Source organism: Cervus elaphus, chromosome 21, assembly GCF_910594005.1.
Source record: "Cervus elaphus chromosome 21, mCerEla1.1, whole genome shotgun sequence".
NCBI lineage: Eukaryota > Metazoa > Chordata > Mammalia > Artiodactyla > Cervidae > Cervus > Cervus elaphus.
The window spans coordinates 26,892,682-26,915,218 of record NC_057835.1 but is presented as its reverse complement, the minus strand read 5'-3'; the positions used below and the strand labels follow the sequence as shown (position 1 = coordinate 26,915,218).

The following is a 22,537-nucleotide window of genomic DNA, read 5'->3' as shown; positions in this document are numbered from 1 at the left end:
ACTAGAGTTCATCAATGAATTCTGTAAAGTTGCAGGATACAAAAATTTTTATATAAGTTTGACATCACATATTCATCATAACATGTATCTTTCTTTTCTTGTCTAACCTTGTGTTTTCACTTACTTTGATAATGCTTAATCATGTCACTGATACAAGGAAAAGTGATTCGTGGGGAGATGTAATAACCCCCATTGTCCAGACTTCTGATTTTGTAGTGCTTAATCACATCACCGTGCACGGGGTCATAGTCTCTGACAGACAGAGAGTAACTTCCTGCAGAGGAAGAAGTACCAGCAAAGATTACACTTATATTTTGTAAACAAGATTGGCATTATGGGGAGGGAAGCGTTGGGAGTTTGGGATTAGCAGATGCAAACTATGACACATAGGATGGATAAACAACACGGTCCTACTATATAGAAAAAGGAAGTATATTCAATAACCTGTGATAAACCAGAACAGAAAAGAGTATGAAAAACACTACGTCTATGTATAACAGAATCACTTGGCTGTACAGCAGAAATTAACACAACATTGTAAATCAACTATACTTCAATAAAACGAGGTCTGCCCATAATTCTTTTTTAACAGAATTCTAGAATCATTTCTAAGAACGATTTCTTAAACAGCCTTTGCTAAGAGGCCTTATGTCACTTCTTACCTTTTAATGTCTCGCTTTCTCTGATAAGGAAAGCTCCAGCGCTGTTCCCTGGGGCCAGAAGCTGCCTTTCTGCATCTTTCCTGGTTATATCCTTGAAAAACCACCTGTGAAGACATATTAACATCCCATGGGTGTTGTAATCCCAGGGAGAAAAAAGATGAAGAAAAAGCAAGAAATCCAGCATGTCACAAAGAACCATTCCAGATCACTCCAGGTGAGGACTCACTCTTCAGTTTCCAAGGTGTTGACTTTGGCCACATAGTTGCTGGGAATGAAGCCTTCTTTCTTTGTCAAAGTGGACTTGGCTTTCCACCACTCTCCATGCCTGGAATAGAAACCTGCATCAGAAAGGGTTTGTTGGACTTCCCTGATGGTGCAGTGGTTAAGAACCACCTTGTAATGCAAGGGATGTGAATTCAATCTCCCGTCAGGGAACTAAGATCCCGCACGCCATGGGGCAGCCAAGCAAGTGCTTGAGCTTCCAAGAAAGAGCCTACGTGCCATAGCTAAGACTCGACGCAGCCAAATAAATATATATTAAAAAAAGAAGAAAAGGGCTTGTATTCAATGACTGAAGAACTACAAGAGCAATTGTCTTAAGGTGTTTGTCTTGTGGGCTGTGGGACAGTGGGGAAGACCCTGGGACCCCAGAATGCAGGGGAAAAGTTGATGCATCCTGATGAAATACAAATATGTTTAGTGATAGAAGCAAAGGAAAACAGCCTCATGACTGAAGTGTGGGTCTCTGTGCTCAGAGCTGCTGCATAAGAGTTGGTGAAAATGGTTTCCACCTTGCAGAAGCAGAGTTCTTAACTTCCCCGGGGATATTTACAAAATGGGCTTCCCTGGTGGCTCAGAGGGTAAAGAATCTGCCTATAATGGAGGAGACCTGGGTTTGATATCTGGGCTGGGAAGATCCCCTGGAGGAGGGCATGGCAAATCACCCCAGTATTCTTGCCTGGAGGATTCCAAGGAGAGAGGAGTCCATGGGGTCACAAAGAGTAGGATACAACTGAACGACTAACACTTTCACTTTTCACACTTAGAGAAATGGGAGTCAAGGGAATAAAAGGTCATAGTTCTTAAGTTATAAATGCCTTTGTTGAAATGGCTAGTGTCAACAGGCTGATGCCATGGGAAAAAAAAAATAGAAAACCATAAAACAGTCCCAAGCAGATGAGCCTCATCACCACCTCGCATATCCTGCGAGAGGCATGGAGCCAGCAAAGGGGCTGGGGAGGGAGGAACGGATGGGTCACCAACGGATGAGCCTCAGCTGTGTTCCCATCAGGTTCCCACACCCAGACAGGACCCTCATCCAGCAAGACATGAAGGACAATTACAACTGGCGCTAAGCTGTGGTACACTCCACACCTGTGCCATATTTGTAAAACGCACACACACACACACACACAAGCCGTTTCTGGTTCACAAGCGAGATACTAAGATACAGAGTTGAAGGGACTTGTCTTGGTCACACAGCGATCAAGTGGCAAGGCCAGGATGAGGCTCAAGTTCACACGCAGCCAGTAATGGACAACCCTCTCAGCCACTCAACACCTTATACTAAGGGTCTCCCTCCTCCAGCCAACCAAGGGTCTCCTGTTGGCCGGCCAAGGTGACCCTATATGAAGAGCAGTAGAATTACTGAAGTTCCTTATTCTCAGCATGGTCCTGAGCCCTGTGAGTCAGCCTGGAGGGGTCAAGAAAACGATGTCCAAGCATCTTCACAGAAGCACTAAGCGCTGAGCAGGGGCTTTCCCCGAGATGACCGCTGCCTCAGCGCCACACCCTGATGATTCACACCCGGTCGGACCCATATACTCAGTGTGAATTTGAGGAAAATAACAAAGTAAAAATGTCATTAAAAGAACATGCAGGGACTTCCCCGGTGGTTCAGCGGTTAGGAATCCACCGGCCAATGCAGGGGACATGGTGTGGATCCCTGGTCCAGGAACTAAGATCCCACGTGCCTCGAGGCAATGAAGCCCGCAGGCCACAACTAGAGAGCCCGTGTACTGCAACAAGAGAAGCCACTGCAGTGAGAAGCCTGTACACTGCAGCTAGAGAAAGCCCGAGAGCAGCAACAAAGACCCAGCAGAGCCAAGAATAAATTTTTAAAATATTAAAAAAAAAATTTTTTTTAAAAAGAAATGCAAACTCCACATAGATCTAAGCCTCTTAAGGTAGCACAAATGGATAAGGAAAGACAATGGTGTTTGGTTTCAAAGGAAAAACTCTTGGGAACTGCTCACAGTAAAGCCTAAGAGGAAAATCCCTCTGGCCCTGCTCCTTCTGGCAGCAACAAGGCTGGGGTTCCGTGCCCACCCCCAGAGGGGTGTCTGCCGTGCTGTGCGGCTGGCGGCCAAGCCCAGGGAGAGGGACAGACTTCGGGACTTGGTGCTATAGAAGAGAGACCCCCGGCTGCACTTACTGCTCCAGGACTTTCATCTTCTCCCCTTTCTTGAAGGACAAGTCATCTGGGTGGATGCCATCGTAGGGATACAATGCGATCACGATGTCCCCTTGCTCCTCTGGATCTGAAAATGACCAAGGCGAGCAAAGACCTTTAAGAATCCACAGCAGAATGTTTAAATGGATAACCAGCAAGGACTGACTGTATGGCCCAGGGAACTCTGCTCAATGTCATGTGGCAGCCTGGAGGGGAGGAGAGTTTGGGGGAAGATGGGTACATGTATACGTATGGCTGAGTCCCTTCACTGTTCACCTTTCCTGTTCACAACATTGCTAATCGGCTATACCCCAATATAAAATAAAAAGTGTTTTAAAAAAAGAATCCACAGCAGAAATGTTGTAACAGCTTGTCAAGGGGCACAGAGGGCAGGGATGTACTGAGGAAACAGGCAGCGGGAGAGAAGACCTGTTTTCCCCCCAGAGGGCTTGGGGGCCATGTGGTCTGTGGTTGGCCACACACTGTACACAGTGGTACAGTCTGTCATCTCAAATCATAGAGACCTATGACCTCAATGACTTCCAGCTCTAGGTTTAAAATACGATACACCTGTGCTCATAGCAGCATTGTTTACAAAAGCTAAAAGGAGAAAACTGAAGACACTGTGTATACATACCACAGAATAAAGGAAGCAAAATTCTGACACCTGCTACAACAGGACGAACCTTAAAGACATTATGCTAAGTGACATAAGTCAGCCGCAAAAGGACAAATACCACTTGATTCCACTTAGACGAGATCCCCAGAGCCGTCAAACTCATAGAGACAGAAAGTAGAATGGTGGGTACCAGGGGCCGGGAGGATGGGGGGGGTGGGAGTGTGTGCTTGATGGGCACAGAGTTTCTGTTTGAGATGATGGAAATTTCATCATCCCAAATGGATAGATGGATGGATGGAAGTGATGACTGCACAAAAATGAGAAGGTAGTTAATGCTACTGACCTGAACACTGCCATGGCTAAAATGATAAATTGTATGTTATGTCTATTTTTCCACAATTAAAAAAAAATTCGGAGACATATAGTTTTTCAAGGCAGAAGCCTAGTGTGTCTCCCTTTGCCTGGCAAAACAATAAAACTATCCTTTTCTACCTCACCCGACCGCCCGCCCCCTCAAAATCAACAAAAACATCCAGGACAACTACTTTACAGAGACTCGAACAGTAAAAAAAAGAAACTACCATGGCGTTATGAAAACATACCTTTAGTTTGAAACCTCTGTCCTGGTAAAAGCTGAGAGTCTGCAACCTAAGAGAGAATATTGGTTAGAAAAATATTTTCTGTGTTTAGCATTTTATGCTTACATTCACACTGTATGTTATGTCATTTTCAAACAGAAGCAAGTGGGTTAAGATTTGTTAATTTATTAAGCCAGAAAGAAGAGGAGTGCAGGGGAACAGTCCTGCGGAGCTGTGTTCCGATCCCTGCCCCAACCCTGACCATGGAAAGGCTTTTCCTTCTTCAGCAACCACTGGCCTGGGGGCGACAGGACATGTCCAGCACTCTGAGCCGCTGCTGATCCAATCGGCACCCTCCCCCTGATTTGGTACCAGAGCCCGAATATCCTTGGGGATGGCGGTTTGCCCTGCAACATGGTGATGCTTCCCAATTCTCCAGCCTTCTATGCAGATGGCAAGGGGTTGACCTGCAGGCAGGTGATGGGGCTTTGGGATAGGCTTTCTTATTCCCTGGCCTTCTTCTTTCTGCCCAGAAGCAAGTGATGAGCTGGGCTTTCAGCAGCCATGGATACCAGTGACCAGAGACAGCAGAGAAAACGATGGAGAGGGGTCCTGGGGGTCACTCGGGTCCTTGGTGACCTTGTAGAAGTGCCACCCAGGCCAGGATTGCTGATCTTCACTTTTCCCAGACTTGTTTTAAAAGCTGCTGTAAGGGCTTGGTCACTGGCAGCTGAGAACAAGTCCTAACAGATCCAGGCTTCCTGTGGCTGACCCCGATTCCGCTGTAGAGACAGATGGCATCCCTGTTATTTTAGCTTGGAGCTGAATGATCAGGAAGGGCCTGGTGGTACAAAAGGCCACCTCAATCACCTTAGAAATCAAATTCCTTTTTCCTTCGTTGACATGGGGAGGATGTGTGAGACTTCCTGGGCTTAATCGTGTTTCTCTTTGATTAATGTGATTGAATGGAATATGGACCAAAACAGCTTGTACTGAAATTTAAATTTCTGATGGAAGTCAGCCCATCAAATCTCCAGGGCAGGGGGTGGGAAGCAGGGGATTATGTTTTTCTGGCTCAGAAACTCTTGGCTCCGGATGATCTTTCAATACTTATTTCAAGGAGTTCTATACTGATTTTTAAACTCATTCAGATTTGCATAATTAGAATATATGATTAATTTTAAAGGAGTTAGAGGAAACAATTAGAAGACGAGAAACTGATTAAATCATTCTGAAAGCAGCAAGCTGATTTTCAAATATCAAAGAGTCCTTAATTGACAAATGATTGAACACACTCTTCAGAAGGCCAAAACACGTGTATAGAACTCATCTGTCACCACTCTTCTCTAAAATGTCTTTTCCTTTGAGTGTTGTTGAATTTGTGTCAGTTCAGCCTTGCTGTCATACAATACAGCCTGTAATCAATATAGGGGTGTGTTTTGGGCACATCTGGCTGGAACTGAACGTTATCCATGAACTAAGGCCCAACTGCCCAGTTCACAAACCAGGGCACCTGTGACCACAGAAGGCAGAATGCACTGTGCTCCGGGGGTGCATGAGGGAACCGAGAGATTTCCAAACACGCTTTCTACTTCTGCTTTCTACCTTAACTTCCAACCCCCTTTACTCTTACCCAGAGGAAAAACAGTGCGCAAGTTTACACTGGTCCCCTTTGCTTTTCTGAATGAAGGACATCTTCTTTCATTACGTTAAAAAAAAATGGGGGAAAAAAAAAATGGGGGATTTTAAACTGTGTAAAATCACAGCACATGACACTAGAAAAAGTCAGGTCCTTTTTATGATGCCTTTGAAGTCTATAATGAGAAACTTATATGTGACTCCAAGTCCTTGTATCATTTCATTTTCTGTTAGTCATATTTCCATAGCATAGCTCCACATCTATACCTATTTATGTGATGTGTTTTTGAATATTATATTTATAAGCATTTATAACTAAATTATTAAAGTTATTAAGAATTTTGTACATTTTGAGTTTCTATATGTAAAATTACAATGTTTTTTAAAATTTTTCTTTATTTTTGGCCATGCTGGGTCTTCATTGCTGTGCACGGGTTTTCTCTAGTTACGGGGCTATTCTCTAGTTGCGGTGTACAGGCTTCTCATTGCAGTGGCTTCTCGTGAGCACGGGTTCTAGGACACACAGGCTTAACTGCCCTGTGGCATGGGGGTTCTTCTGGACAGGGGATCAAATCCACGTCCCCTGCATTGGCAGGAGGACTCTTTACCAGTGACCACCAGGTAAGTCCACAATGTTTTTCTTAAATTTCTTTTTTGGTTGTGCACCACAGCCTATGGGGTCTTAGTTCCCCAGCCAGGGATCAAACCTTTGCCCCCTGCATTGGAAGCATAGAGTCTTAAAAACTGGACTGCCAGGGAAGTTCCTAAAATTATAACATTAATTTATCTGTCTAGAAATATCATGTAGGGAATTAACAGCATAATGTATTCATTCTTCATTTCTACTTTTTTGCAAGAATACCAACACCGACTTACCAATCTCAACAATGACATGTGACCTTGACACACACCATACCTGCAGGATAAGGGGGAACGTGGGGGAGAGGGCTGGTAGAGGGCGTGACAACAATAATATACTTCTAGAATGCCAAGGCATTTAAAAACATGTCAGATTAGAGAAACAATGAAAACTCTTAATGAAGGCATTTGGACTAATGCGGAATAAGCTGCTTTCAGCTTAAACACTGAAACGCTGGTTTCCATAAAAACCAGGCAATGGGGGATGTACACATATGCAGTGAGCAAACAGAAAGGAACTAAGATCTGAACTAAAGTGCATTTAAGGTTGTAATTATCCAAAGCTCTGTTCCTTTCTTCCATGAAACGTGATATTAGTTCTTTGCCAAGCATTTCTCAAACGCATCAGAGAGCACATCCATCATGTAAAAATACTAGTACAGATATTTGTCCTAGGTTAGAAGGCAGAATTAGTTGCTTTTTTAAAAAAATCTTTTAATTCTCTATAATAAGTCATGACAACTTCAGTGTTTGTACTAGTTTGAATTAATTGAAGAACAACATGATGGGATAAAGTATGATGGCTGCCCTGGTGGCTTAGCAGTAAAAAATATACCTGCCAACGTGGGAGACACAGGTTCGATCCCTGGGTCAGGAAGATCCCCTGAAGAAGGAAATGCCAACCCATTCCGGTATTTTTGCCTGGGAAATCTCATGGAGAGAGGAGCCTGGTGGGCTATGGTCCATGGGGTCTCAAAGAGCTGGACATGACTGGGCGACTAAACAACAACAACATGTACCAAAGGGCATATTAGCACCTATTTTGGCTTCCGACTTGAATTCAGCATTTCCTTCTGCTTCCAGACCACTAATCTTATTGCCCATCCTAAGTCACACAAGCTCATATACATGTTTTTACATAAAAAGAGAGGGTATTTGTATCAGTGACAGGCAAGGTGATAATCGCCACACATAAGAAGGTGATCAAAGGCCCCTTTATTGTACATTAAGTGGCCTGGTTGTCTCGAATATATTTGTAAACTCTTTAAAGGATTAAGTTACAAAGCATATCAAAAATTATTTGAGGCCCAAGTAATTAACATGATTTTTGGGGGTTTTTGGCATGCACATGGTACAGATTTGGAGTTTAAATTACGCAGCCATGCTTTGATCCTGCCGTGGGAATGCTCCCCTGAGACTATCTACTTACTGGCCTTTGGTGTTTATTGGACGTTGGATCTCTCACATAAATAGTTCGGTCAGTATTACGTACTGGTTGCGTCTTCAAATCTATTCCATCGTCATTCAGATTGTCTTTCCTTTTTGACTTTATACATCCCATAGTTCCTGTTGGAATACAAAAGCAATGGCATCGTTTTACCATTCCAGAACTGGCTTCCAGCCACCAAAGTCTCTCCATTAATCAAGAGAACGTGACAGCGACTCAACAACAACAAATACACTTCTATTCTTCATCACTGATGATTTAACCAAGTCAAAAAAGTGAAGACTGTTCACAAGCCAGGTGCTTGTTCATAATCTGTTCACTCATTCATTCAACAACAATTTGTTGAGCATCAGTTTTATGTCAGCATCAATTCCTGCCCTAAAAACGCTCCTATTCTAGTGGTGAAGATGTGTGAATTAAAATAACAATGCAATGTGGCAGGTCAATGACAGAGGATGCACAGGACATAGGAAAGGACATTGACCTCAGGCAAGAGGAAAAGGATGTGGGCGAGGGAAGCGTCCTGATGGAAATGCTTTGAGTCAGAATGGGAGTGATGTCAGCTAGGTGGCAGAGTCAGTAAAGGGATTCCAGGAAGAGAGAACTTCACATGCAAAGAACTGGCCCCAGGAACATGGCCCCTTCGGGGAACTAGTTCAAGTCGAACTCTTCAGGGAACAAGTAGGGAAGTCCAGGAGTTGGGCTGGAGGGGGAGGCTTGGCTGAAGATGAATGCCACTATGCAAGGTGAAGGGAGAGGACCTGGGGCTTCAAAGGCAAACATGATGAAGAGCCAGGAAGTATAAAGGGTGGCTCCAATCTTATGTGGCTTGGGGCCTGGGGCAATGGCGGTGGCCTTCACAGAGACTGGAAATCAAAGAGAAGACACAGGTATGGAGAAAAGATGCTTGTAGGAATATCCACACGATCACACCTGTAGACTTCCCAGTAAGAAGTGTGAGTGTGGAAAACAGGAGAGATGTCAGAGCCAGAAGCACAGAGGGTGCCGCCAGCCACCCTAAGGCCTCAGGAAAGACCCCCGACAGAAAGGGGCTTGGGCACAACCAGTGAGACAGATGGAAAAGCGAGCAAAGTCGCTCAGTCGTGTCCGACTCTTTGCGACCACATGGACTGTAGCCTACCAGGCTCCTCTGCCCATGGAATTGTCCAGGCAAGAGTAGTGGAGTGGGTTGCCATTTCAACCACCCTTCTAAAGGCTAAACTCTTATCTGTCTATTCAGTTATACTAGGATGTATAGAGCGCCACCCAAAGCAAACTGGGAACTTTAGATCTAAAGGTGACTTTAAAACTGAAATCGGATATGGCTATTCCTCACAGCACAGCCTCACGGTCAAATTTATATATTAAAAACAGAACAAAATCGGTTATGCACTCCATTACAAGGTACTGGAGGGCAGTGTTCCCAAACCCAAAGGCACACGAGAATCGCCTAGGTTCACAGAGCAGATTCCCTGGACACAGTCCAGGAAGTTCTCCCGGGGCACAGCGGGGCGGGTGCTCTGCTGTGACTGTCTCTCTCAGGCACGGCCAAAGGGGACCCCTGCCCAGAGCATCACAGAACAAGGACGGTTTCACGTGGGGAAGGCGGGCCATGAGAGTTCAGAACACCTCCTGGAGGAGGAACGGGTTAAAAAAAGCCTCAGGAGCGTGTCCCTATTGCCCCGGCTTGGCCCGCCTTTGGTCCTACAGGCCTTGGCGACCACCACCTTGTTTATCATCTCATTGGCTGACGTAGGAAGCCTCTGAGGACGGTCACGCCTCTTTCTGAAACTAGTGAGCTGTAGTTCCCAAAATAAAGGGGAAGCAAGTACTTCTTTGACTCAAAACAGCACGGTGTTTTTTTTTTTTTTCTTTCATGTGCTGAAGTTTCTGAAATGGGATGGGTTTTCTAGTTGGTCTGTAAATAAACAGGGGCGTTCTTTTTTGACCCATCCCACCTCCACCCCTACTCCTACCCTCCAAAAAAAAAATGTGTTTTTACCTTATTCACATTAGAATGGGGCTGCATGAAGGAGGGAAGTCGGTATTGGAAAAGACCAACCTTAGTGGACCCCAGTGGTTCCCTGAACTGTGAGGGGAGCAGCCCAGCGGGCCCCTAGGACACACACATCCCTGGTCGTGTACACCTCTCCCCAAGATGTTTCCCGGGAGCCCACTTTTCTCCCCAGGCCCTCCCTGGTTCCAGCACACTCCACTTCTGTCTTTTTTCCAGATCTGGACCCAAACGTTACCTCCTTAGCAGGTCTTCTGAAGCAGACAGGCTGGGGGCCCAGCCTGTTTCTTCTCTGAAATACCACTCTGAGCAGGTACTCCAGGAGGGCTCGTGGAAAGAAGGGATGGACCAAGCGCTCAGGCTGCAGTACCCTGGGCTTCCAATGTGCTCATCCCAGGCCCTCCCGCTCCAGACAGGCAAGGAAAGGCAAAGGGGACATCCCCGCCCCAGACATTGTTGTTGTATTGGAGATAAGAGGCATAGAGACCTGTAGAACTAACTACTAGTTCATAGGAAACATAGGTTAAAGCATCAAAATAATCAGACAGGTCCATGATGTGTCAAAAGGTGGGAACTTCAGAAGTGTTCCCTGAATGAGCTTTGAATGAGTAGGGGAGTGGGGGAGGACACGTGGGTGGGTCATTGGAGATATCTGAATACATGTGGATTTGATCCTGGGGAATCATGCGGTTCATTGGTGTGATGATGGTACTCTGGTCATGCAGGAGAAGGTCCACATCTGAGGAGATGCTCGTGAGGCGGGTAGGGATGTGGGCTCAGAGTATCTGCCAACTGTCAACATTTCCACCAAAACGAAAAAGAGAAAGGGGGGACAAGGGAGCAAGAGGAGGGGACAAATGTGGCAAAATAGTTTAAAAAAAACTAGGAACTTGAGGTGAGGATGTTTTTTTCTGTAGATTTGAAATTTTCAAAATAAAAAGTCAGATAAGGGAGAACATAGGAGGACAGTATAAACAACTTTATGCAAAAAAATTGCTTGCAAGATATTAGCTACCCCTGTAGTGTCTGTGCGTGTGTGCAGACATTTGTGTGTGAAGGCAGATGAGATTAGAAAGTCAGTCTGTGGGTGTTAGTGATATGGCACAGATAGGGGAATTGGTGGTCCGGTCCTCTGAAGGGATGATGGTGATCATCTGAGGGCAGTGGCCATGGGAAGGAAGACAGAGAATGAAAATTAAAAGCAGGAGGATGTGTGAGGGGTTGTCTAATCTGCAGATTATTATTTATTTATGCATATTTCATGATTTCCTTCTCCCTCATCACATGGGCTTCCCTGCTGGCTCAGATGATAAAGAATCCACCTGCAGTGCAGGATACCTGGGTTCGATCCCTGGGTCGGGAAGCTCCCCTGAAGAAGGGAATGGCAACCCACTCCAGTATTCTTGCTGGAAAATTCCAAGGACAGAGGAGCCTGGCGAGCTACAGTCCATGGGGTCACAAAGAGTCAGCTATGACCGAGTGACTTTCACTTCTCATCACACAGATAATTGAGAGCCCCGTGTGCACACTGGAGAGGAAGACCCTAACCCACTAGCACTGAGCTTTTGAGTTTGGGTCCCTGCAGTTCAAACACTCCAGCAAAAGAGCTCAGATAGCATCCTGTTGCATCAGAGGACAAACAGCACCAGGTCCTCAATTCTTTTCACTGTGCCACGACACCAGAAAAACACAAAACCCAGGGCCCCCCAACAAAAACTGAGAGCCCAGTTACGTGTTTGCGAGTGACAGGAGCCATGCTTTATAAGGATTTACACCTTAGTATTTATTTTTGAATTAAATATCTGTAATTTTCTGAGCATCTCATCTAATCCTCGAACAAACCCCATGACCCAGGTATTATTATTAATCCCATTTTACAGAGGAGTAAATGGAGGCGTGGAGAGATTATCTGACTGGCCTCAAACCATCGCACAAGTGAATGGTGGACTCACATAGCTTTCGCCTGAAGTATGTGCTTTTTCTCCTTATCCTTTTGCCAAAAAACGGCTATTTTAAAACGTGTTTTATCTCATTATTAATGATGCTGAAGACACTGTTTTTTATAGCCTGCTTCTTTCTCAAAAAGGATTTGAAATGCTTCTACCAAAAAGTGAGTTTAACAAACTGGAAACAGAAAACACTAGGTGAGGAAAAGAAGACAATGTAAATGTGGATCCAGATTTGCAGTTGGAGCTTTCTGGCAGGAAGAGCCACAGCCAGCATCACAGGGCGCTCTCCTGGGAAAGAGGAAGCTGACCTGGGTCCACAGTGGACGGGGACACCCCAGCATAAAATTTCTAAAGTTTCATAGGATGGGCGTCACATAAAGTGTTGTCGGCAATGTCTTTGATATTTCTTTTTAAACAGTAAATGAAAGCACATTTTACATGTGGACTCCGTTGTTGTTCAGTTGTTTAGCCGTGTCTGATTCTTTGTGACCCCATGGACTGCAGCACACCAGGCTTCCCTTCACCATCTCCTGGAGTTTGCTCAGACTCATGTCCATTGAGTCAGTGATGCCATCCAACCATCTCATCCTCTGTTGACCCCTTCTCCTCCTGCTCTCAATCTTTCCCAGCATATCTGAATTAATCATGATAATACCTGAGGGTCTGACATGAAAATACACCCCCAGGATGCTGTTCATCATAGAAGCTCAAGTAGATGATCGAACCAGACACAGACAGTAGGCGACCCTCTGTCACAAAGGGACCTCCACCAACATATCCAGAAAACAGGATTGGGTGACTTTTCTGTCCAGATGTTCACTGGGGCAAATATCCATTAGTGGTGCCCCATCCTCACTGAAGGGCCTTCGAATGCTAAAATCTTTGTTTAAAAAAGAAAAACCTGAAGAAACTCTGGGATAAAAGGCTAATTATGAATCCTCGTTTATCATCAGGCTGCACATGGTCAGACCAAATAATGTCCCACAGTTATCCACATGCTCAGCAAGGAAGCAGCTGTCCACCTGGAATTCCACTTCTGAGAAGTTGTTCTTTTTTCTCTCTCTCCAGCTTTTTTTTTTTTTGACAATCTTATTGATTTACTGGCTTTGCTGGGTCTTCGTTGCTGCATGTGGGCCTCTCTAGTTGTGGCACTTGGGCTTAGTGGCTCTGTGGCATATGGGATCCTAGCTTCCCGACCAGGGCTCAAACCCCCGTCCTCTGCATTGGAGGGTAGGTTCTTTAGGGAACCTAAATCAGCAGGGAAGTCTCTCTCTCCAGCTTTATTGAGATATAATTGACATATACCATTGTATAAGTTTAAGGTGTACAATGTGATGATTCGATATACTTACATATTGTGAAATGATAACCTCAAAACAGTTAACACATTCATCACTTCACACTTTTAGGGGTTTTTGTTGTTGTTGTTTGTTTTTATGGTGAGAACTTGTAGAGAATTTGTTCTTTAGATATGCTTACACAGAGCACAAGGATGTTCATATTGGTGTTATTTACATGACAGACACAGACAATCTAGATGTCCATCAACAGGGGTTGTGTTGTTGTGTGTTAGTTGTTCAGTCATGTCTGACCCTTTGCGACCCCATGGACTGTAGCCTGCCAGGCTCCTCTGTCTATTTCGTTCTCCAGGCAAGAATACTGGAGTGGGTTGCCATTCCCTGCTCCAGGGGATCTTCCCAACCCAGGAATTGAACCCAGGTTTCCTACATTGCAGGCAGATTCTTTACCATCTGAGCCACCAGGGAATCCTGATAGTGGAGAGTTCATTAAATTAGGCCAAACTAACATATTATATCACATGGATCATAGTCTTGTCTAACTCAATGAAACTAAGCCATGCCATGTAGGGCCACCCAAGATGGACGGGTTATGGTGGAGAGGTCTGACAAAATGTGGTCCCCTGGAGAAGGGAATGGCAAACCACTTCAGTATTCTTGCCTAGAGAACCCCATGAACAGTATGAAAGCAGGAAGAGAAGGGGATGACAGAGGATGAGATGGTTGGATGGCAACACCAGCTCAATGGACATGAGTTTGAGTAAACTCCGGGAGTTGGTGATGGACAGGGAGGCCTGTCGTGCTGCGGTCCATGGGGTCGCAAAGAATCAGACACAACTGAGTGACTAAACGGAACTGAACTGAGCATATTATAAGAGTGAGGAGGGTTAAAAAGAGAGATTTGCATAACTTGGATGCTCTTGACCACCAATCATTGTTAATTGAAAAAAATTCATATATATCCATTAATTTATGTAATTAATCAGCACACACACACACATGCACACATCCGTGTATAATTAATGTGCACAGAAAGTAGTTTGAAAGGATCCCACCATCAACTTGCTTAGGTTCTGAAGTCCACTTGTAAGGTGCAGCAGCCCATATAGAAATTTTCTCTTAAAAATGTCTAAGGAAGGGAGTCTCCTGGTGGCCTAGTGGTTAGGATTTGGTGCTGTCACTGTGGTCAGCCAGGTTCCATCCCTGGCCCAGGAACTGAGATCCCATAAGCCCCACTGTGCAGCCAAAATATATATATATGTTTAAAAATTCCTAAGAAAGACACCACAATTTGCAAAATATTTTGGAGAAAAGAACTGTGAAGTCAGATTGCTAAACTCAAATCCTGCATCCCTCAATTATTAACTGTGTCGTCTTGGCCAGCAACCTAACCTCTGTGCTTCAGTTTCCTTCTGAAAAAAAATGGAGATCACTTCATCTAGCTCATCAGTTTGTTATGAGGGTGACGTGCCTTAAATAAGTAATATTTGTAAAGTGCTTAGAAGTAAAGCAGCACATAGTAACAACTATATATATCTCTGCTAAATGACACATAAATAAATGTAGCCCAAATGCTAGGTTTCCCTCCATTACTGGGAGAGAGAGAAGCTGTGATGAGAAGCACAAGGAAACCCCGTTTCACCCCAAAGAGGGACCCGCAGCAGCACACTTCCTAAATCAGCTTCTGGCTGGCACATGCCCCATTTACACCTTCTAAATGGAGCTTTTCTCCCCTCTCCCACCTCCCCTCTGTTAGGCAAGGTAGCCTAGACGTCAGGTCACTCTGTTGTCTACTTTTAAAAAAAAAAAAGTTATATTTACTTATTTTTGGCTGTGCTGAGTCTTTGTGGCTGCATGGGCTTTTCTCTAGTTGCCGGGAGCTGGGGCCAGTCTCTAGTTGCCGTTCTCAGCCTTCTCACTGTGGTGGCTTCTCTTGTTGTGGGCGCTCAGACTTCAATAGTTGCAGCTTGAGGGCTCAGTAGTTGTGGCTGCCGGGCTCTAGAGCACAGGCTCAACAGCTGTGGTGCATGGGCTGAGGAGCTATGCAGGATGTGGGATCTTCCTGGATCGGGGATCAAATGCATGTCTCCTGCATTGGCAGGTAAATCCTTTACCACTGAGCCACCAGGGAAGCCCTGCTGTCCACTTTACTAACATGATGATGTGAACATAAATGTGTGTATTCAGTTCAGTTCAGTCGCTCAGTCATGTCTGACTCTTTGCGACCCCATGGACTACAGCACACCAGGCCTCCCTGTCCATCACCAGCTCCCGGAGTTTACTCAAACTCATGTCCATCGAGTCGGTGATGCCATCCAACCATCTCATCCTCTGTCGCCCCCTTCTCCTCCCACGTTCAATCTTTCCCAGCATCAGGGTCTTAGAAAAGAGTCAGTTCTTCGCATCAGGTAGCCAAAGTGTTGGAGTTTCAGCTTCAGCATCAGTCCTTCCAATGAATATTCAGGACTGATTTCCTTTAGGGTGGACTGGTTGGATCTCCTTGCAGACCAAGAGACTCCAAAGAGTCTTTTCCAACATCACAGTTCAAAAGCATCAATTCTTCAGTGCTCAGCTTTCTTTATAACCCAACCCTCACATCCATACATGAATACTGGAAAAACCACAGCTTTGACTAGACAGACCTTTGAGGGGAAGGAATTCTGCAATGAAAGAGGTTCCTGAGTTTGGATTTACATAATATACATTTCAGGTAATATTTTGTTTTTCACCATAAGTTTCACAAGTTTAAAAGATATTCCATCATGGCCACTTCAGCCTGAAGTTCATATAAATTCACCTCTTGGCTATAGAAAGATTTTTAAATCACCAATATCTCCTATTCTGAGAGCTAAAAGAAATAAAAATAGGAAATTGGATTGCTACTTCCCCTTTAAATCTGAACTCACATTTTTAACAGCTATTTCACACATTTATGTTCAGAATCCAAGATCTTAAAATCGAAAAACAAAGGTACTAGAATTTAACCCCTGAGAACATAAATTTCTTGCCTTTACAAAGTGCTACCAAAGAAATTTTTTTTTGCTTTGTTTTGTTTTTATTATGACTTAGCATTTTCTTTTTATGATGACTCATGTATTTGCTTTCTTTAAAGACAGGTGCCTTGATCCCAGCAGTCACACAGAAACTCAACAAAAACATTTTTTTTTTTTTCACTTCACTGCAACTTCCCAGACTGAATGTGTACATTTGCACTGCGCTTTCCCAGGAGCCAGTGAATAACGCATCCAGAGGTTCTGAAGTGCCCCCCTGGCCCCCTTTGGCGAAATGTAGTGGTCATTCTGGAGTGACCAGAAGCATCTCTAGGGCAGGAGACAGACAGCATGTGGGAGACGAGAGGAAGGTGAGGACTTGCGCACTCTGACTGGCACAGTGCAGACCAGGAAGACACTACCAGAGATGGACCCATGCCTGGTGATCAAAGGTCCCTGTCAAAGTGGACCTGAGCCCAATGGCCTTGGAGCTGCACTCCCAACCACCCAAGGCCTCTTGCCTGACCATGCAAGGAGCTCACCTCCAGAAGAGCTGAGTGAGGGAGCCTCAGAAGAGAAAGGCAGCCCCAGGAACATAGGAATGGGTGCCTACGGTCCCAGACAAAAGTGGTCTTGAGCTTCCAAAGCAGGTTGAGCTTGGTTCCAGGATCATTCACAGGGACTCATCCCCAAGACAACTCTTTTTTTTTTTTTTTTCATTTATTTTTATTAGTTGGAGGCTAATTACTTTAGTATTGTAGTGGTTTTTGCTATACATTGACATGAATCAGCCATGGATTTACATGTGTTCCCCATCCCGATCCCCCCTCCCACCTCCCTCCCAAGACAATTCTTATCTGGGCAACCTGGTACTGGTTATATAGCCTGAGAGATGTACCTTGCCTGCTTAAACAGAAACCTTACAGATGCCCTTTGACTGTTTTCCTTTTTCCTTTACTTTCCTTTACTTTTGCAGGCTTTTTTAGAGATGCAAAGCCCAGGGAAGAGTTGCGATCTTTTCTCCAAACTGTTTATAAGAGAGAGAGGGGTCAGAAAAGCCTCCTGGGAACAGTGTGGAGATTTATTAAAAAACTGGAATTAGAACTGCCATATGACCCAGCAATCCCACTTCTGGACATACACACTGAGGAAACCAGACCTGAAAGAGACATGTGCACCCCAGTGTTCATCGCAGCACTACTTATAATAGCCAGGACATGGAAGCAACCTAGATCCCATCAGCAGATGAATGGATAAGGAAGCTGTGGTACATATACACCACGGAATATTACTCAGCCATTAAAAAGAATTCATTTGAATCAGTTCTAATGAGATGGATGAAACTGGAGCCCATTATACAGAGTGAAGTAAGCCGGAAAGATAAAGACCAATACAGCATACTAATGCATATATATGGAATTTAGAAAGATGGTAACAATAACCCTATATGCAAAACAGAAAAAGAGACACAGATGAACAGAACAGAATTTTGGACTCTGTGGGAGAAGGCGAGGGTGGGATGTTTCGAGAGAACAGCATCGAAACATGTATATTATCTAGGGTGAAACAGATCACCAGCCCAGGCTGGATGCATGAGACAAGTGCTCGGGCCTGGTGCACTGGGAAGACCCAGAGGAATCGGGTGGAGAGGGAGGTGGGAGAGGGGATCGGGATGGGGAATACATGTAAATCCATGGCTGATTCATGTCAATGTATGACAAAAACCACTACAATATTGTAAAGTAATTAGCCTCCAACTAATAAAAATAAATGAAAAAAAAGAGTAAAATATTGATAAAAAAAAAAGAAAAAAAAGGAAAGCCTCCTGGGTATCCTGGGCGAGGAGGGGGACAGAAGAAGAGGGAGCATCAGAACTCAACTCCATGATCAGAACCATCAATTACAACTTAAGTAGTTGTCTTTCTCTACTATAAAGCCCCCGCTAAGGTCTAAATCACTTTAGATCAACATTATTGTTTGAACAAAGGTCCATTTAGTCACAGCTATGGTTTTTCCAGTAGTCATCTACAGATGTGAAAGCTGGACCATAAAGAAGGCTGAGTGCCCAAGAATTATTGCTTTTGAACTGTGGTGCTGGAGAAGGCTCTTGAGAGTCCCTTGGACTGCAAGGAGATCAAACCAGTCCATCCTAAAGGAAATCAACCTTGAATACTCATCGGAAGGACTGATGCTGATGCCCCAATACTTTGGTCACCTGATGTGAAGAGCTGACTCATTGGAAAAGACCCTGATGCTGGGAAAGATTGAGGGCAGGAGGAGAAGGGGATGACAGAGGATGAGATGGTTGGATGGCATCACTGACTTAATGGACCTGAGTTTGTGCAAATTCTGGGAGATAGAGATGGACAGAGGAGCCTGGTGTGCTGCAGTCCATGGGTTGGACTGACTTAGTGACTGAACAACAATAGGCATTTCCACGTGTACTAATATCATACATTTGGTTGAGGTAGGGGATAGCTTCTTTCTCCCCAAATAACACAAGAGAAACGTGCACCTATTGACATCTTGGAAGAGAGCAGAAGAAACAAGAAGGACAACTCTTATCTTGAAGGTGTAGAGTCACGATGGAAAACAGACTGTTTAAAATGGAAATGATTTGACCCCAGTTGGTCAACTTAAGGTTGTTTTCCCACCTGCTGCTACTCAGAGAGCTGGAGAGAGAAGAGTTAGATAATGTGAAATTTTCTTTTCCCTCCTTTTTCCTTTCTTTCCCTTTTTATTTTTGTGCACAGTTGAACTGAAGTGTGCAAAATGTGCAAGACTGTTTCACAGAAGATGCATCAGTTTTCGGAATTAGAGAGTGGTGATGGTTTTACAACCCATGAGTATACTAAAAGTGTATCAATAAAAAATTAATTTTAAAAAGCCCCCCTCCATGCTGAAATGAGAGACCCAGTGCATTACGGCTGATTCCCTCTTCATTAACTCTTCTTCAAGCCTTTGAAATAAAAATCTGATCCATTTTAATTTACCTCATGTTTGCTGATATCTTTATTCAGTTTGAAACCGTTTCTTTATTTTGTGCTTTAAGACCCAGGTGCAGCTTCAGGAAGACCCGGGGATCGGGCAATGAACTATAACATGAATGTGTGGCATAAAAATGTGAACCTATCCTGTGACACCAGAGATCTTTCGAAATAACAGTCAGATATGAAAGACGGCAAATCAACTGCATTTTTGGAAATTTAATAACCTGGTACTGTTTTTAACACTACATTAATTAGAGTGAGTCTAGAAAAGAAATGCAAGACAGTTTCAGAGGTAGATGAAGTTCAAATACCTGGAGGTTTGGCGTCCAGCACAGAGAAAGTGGAAGAGAAATCTAGCTCTTGCTTGGAGGAGAGTGGAGAAGTGACAAAAGGTGTGGGGAAGTTAGGAACCCAGATGTCTAGCTGCAGGTCTGGCCTGGATGGTCCTGTAGTTATGGACAAGACTAAGCTGGTCTCAGGATTCTAATCTCCCTCACCATGAAATGAAATTGGTGGGCGTGGAGCGAGAGAGTATGTCAGCATATATCAAGGGCCTTTAAAATGTATCCACTTCTCAACACAACACCCACACCTCTCGCAATAAGAGATTTCTAAGAAAATAACCGGGTAGTTGCACAAAGCTCTTAAGAAAGGGATTTTTATTGTGAGACTGTTCGTATTATAATACCATCCAATCAGAAATAGACTTGTTTGACATGGAAGAAACCTAAGTGTCCATCAACAGACGAATTGATAAAGAAGATGTGGTACATATGTGCATATATATATATACACCATATATATGCAAATGGAATATTATATATATAATAGAAAATTACTGAACCATAAAAAGTATGAAACAATGTCATTTACAGCAACATAAATGGACCTAGAGATGATCATACTAAGTGAAGTAAGCCAGGCAGAGACAAACAAATATCATATATCACGTATGTGTAATCTAAAAAATGACACAAATGAACTTATTTACAAAACAGAAAAAGACAGACATAGAAAACAAACTTTATGGGTAACAAAGAAGAAAGGTGATGGAGAGACAAATTAGGAGTTTGGGAGTAATATATACACACTACTGTGTATAAAATAGATAATCAACTGGACCCACTGTATAGCATAGGGAACTATGCTCAGTATTTTGAAATAACTTATAATGAAAAAGAATGTAAATGTAGACTATATAGTTATATGTCATTGTCATTTAGTTGCTGAGTTGTGTTTGACTCTTTGCGACCTCATGGACTGCAGCCCATCAAGCTCCTCAGTCCATGGGATTTCCCAGGCAAGAATACTGGAGTGGGTTGTGGTTTCCATCTCCAGGGGATCTTCCTGACCCAGGGATAGAACCCGTGTCTTCTGCATTGGCAGGTGGATTTTTTGCCGCTAAGCTACCAGGGAAGCCCATGTGTGTGTGTGTGTGTGTGTGTGTGTGTGTGTGTGTGTGTGTGTGTGTAAAACTATATATAACTGAATCACTTTGCTATACACCTGAAACTAACACAACATGGTAAATTAACTATACTTCAATTTAAAAAAATAAAAGAAAAACAGACTTGTTTGCCAGATAACAGGTCATTGGTTAAATAAATGGAGACTAGCTCTTGAAATTCATTTCACCCAAAACCAATTCTCTGAGGATTTTCACCTTACAAGATGATAAATTTACCAAATTTTCTATCTTTTAACTCTATGTGTAGTGTATATAATTTCATATTTGATGTGATGTTTGAACAGCTTAGGTTTACTGCTGGTTTGCATTAGTATTCAATAGCTTAAGGGTATAATAATTTTTATCCAATGTAATTGTTTTAGAACCTTTTGAAGAAAAAAAAAACCTTTTGAAGATTTCTATGATGCTTTTTTAAAAGAATGTTCTATTTTTAGAAACTAAGAATTGTTGAGTCTTCTTAGAACTGTATTAGCCTTGTGCGTGCATGCTCAGTCGTTCAGTCGTCTCCGACTCTGCAACTCCATGGACTGTAGCCTACCAGGCTCCTCTGTTCATGGGATTTTCCAGTCAAGAATACTGCAGTGGGTTACCATATTAGCCTTGATTACTAGTAACTGGTAGCCAAATTATTAAGAATAATTATGAGATAACTGGAGAAATTTGATCACTTATTGAATATTTGATGATAAGGAATTATCATTTTTATGTTTAATAATGGTATTAAATTTATGTCGAAAATGTGACTCTTTATCTTTTAGAGATTAAAATTGAAATATTTATGGATGTAGTTTTGGAAATAGTAATTAGCTTAAGCGTAATAGGAGATATCCTGGAGAAGGGAATGGCAACCCACTTCAGTATTCTTGCCTGGAGAACTCCATGGACAGAGGAGTCTGGCGGGCTGCAGTCCATGGGGTTTCAAAGAGTCAGACACAACTGAGCAACTAACACACAATAAGAGATACGATTTTTCTGTAGTTTCCTACTTCATTTCTTAACTTTTAGGACAAGTTAATTTTTAAAAATTCCTTTGAACATAGTGGCATGTTTTTTGCTTTGTCTGAGGCTCAAGTCTTCTGCTTCTTTCTCACATTCCTCTATACACCCTCACTTCCTTTCCACATCTCAAGATTCTTCTAATCCTTTCATGTCAACTGATTTTACAAACAACTGACAGATCAACGCAGCCTAACTTATCCTTAGAATCCAGACATTTAGCATACCATATGTGTTGGGAATGTTTTTTTAAAAATATTCATTTATTTATTTGGCTGCACCAGGTCTTAGTTGTGGTATGCAGGATCTTTAGTCGTGGCATGTGGGATCTAGTTCCCAGCCAGGGATCAAACCTAGGCCCCCTACACTGGAATGAGGAGTCTTAGCCACTGGACCACCAGGGAAGTCCCTGTGTTGAGAATGTTTGATCACTTCCAATTAGTTTCTGATCCTTCTAAATTTAAATTTAAACTTAAAATTATAAGTTTTTAATTGCACAACTCTCAGAGTTGATATGCCATTTGAAGAACTAGCAGGAGAACATTAAAATGCCTAAAGTTTCTTTAAAAATAGAAATAATATTCAAGTAGTTCAAAGAAGCACGTCTTCTGGTAAATTGGAACATTTGATAACTTTATCAAATTGGCATTCAGGCAACTAACTGACTTTTGTAAAATTGGTCTAGAACATGATACCTCAACAAAAAAGAATACTAGTAGTCATTAAAATATTGCACATTATATCTGTTGACATAAAAAAATATTCACAATATATTTAAGTCAAAAAGCAACACATAT

The 22,537-nt window shown here is 43.2% G+C and overlaps 1 protein-coding gene across 4 annotated transcripts in view; it reads right to left on the bottom strand.

The window, feature by feature from the left end:
- The window catches only part of LYN (LYN proto-oncogene, Src family tyrosine kinase), a 107,522-nt gene that overhangs the window by 40,344 nt on the left and 44,641 nt on the right, over nucleotides 1–22,537 (bottom strand). For 2 of the 4 annotated variants that reach the window (XM_043879878.1, XM_043879879.1), the window contains exons 2-7: nucleotides 8,018–8,154; nucleotides 4,336–4,381; nucleotides 3,097–3,202; nucleotides 889–987; nucleotides 663–766; nucleotides 125–274 (exon numbers count right to left, since the gene is read on the bottom strand). In XM_043879878.1, coding sequence (XP_043735813.1) covers nucleotides 125–274; nucleotides 663–766; nucleotides 889–987; nucleotides 3,097–3,202; nucleotides 4,336–4,381; nucleotides 8,018–8,149 — 637 coding nt within the window. In that variant the 5' untranslated portion in view covers nucleotides 8,150–8,154. The remainder of the gene's footprint in view (nucleotides 1–124; nucleotides 275–662; nucleotides 767–888; nucleotides 988–3,096; nucleotides 3,203–4,335; nucleotides 4,382–8,017; nucleotides 8,155–22,537) is intronic. The other 2 variants (XM_043879880.1, XM_043879881.1) reach the window with 1 other exon arrangement.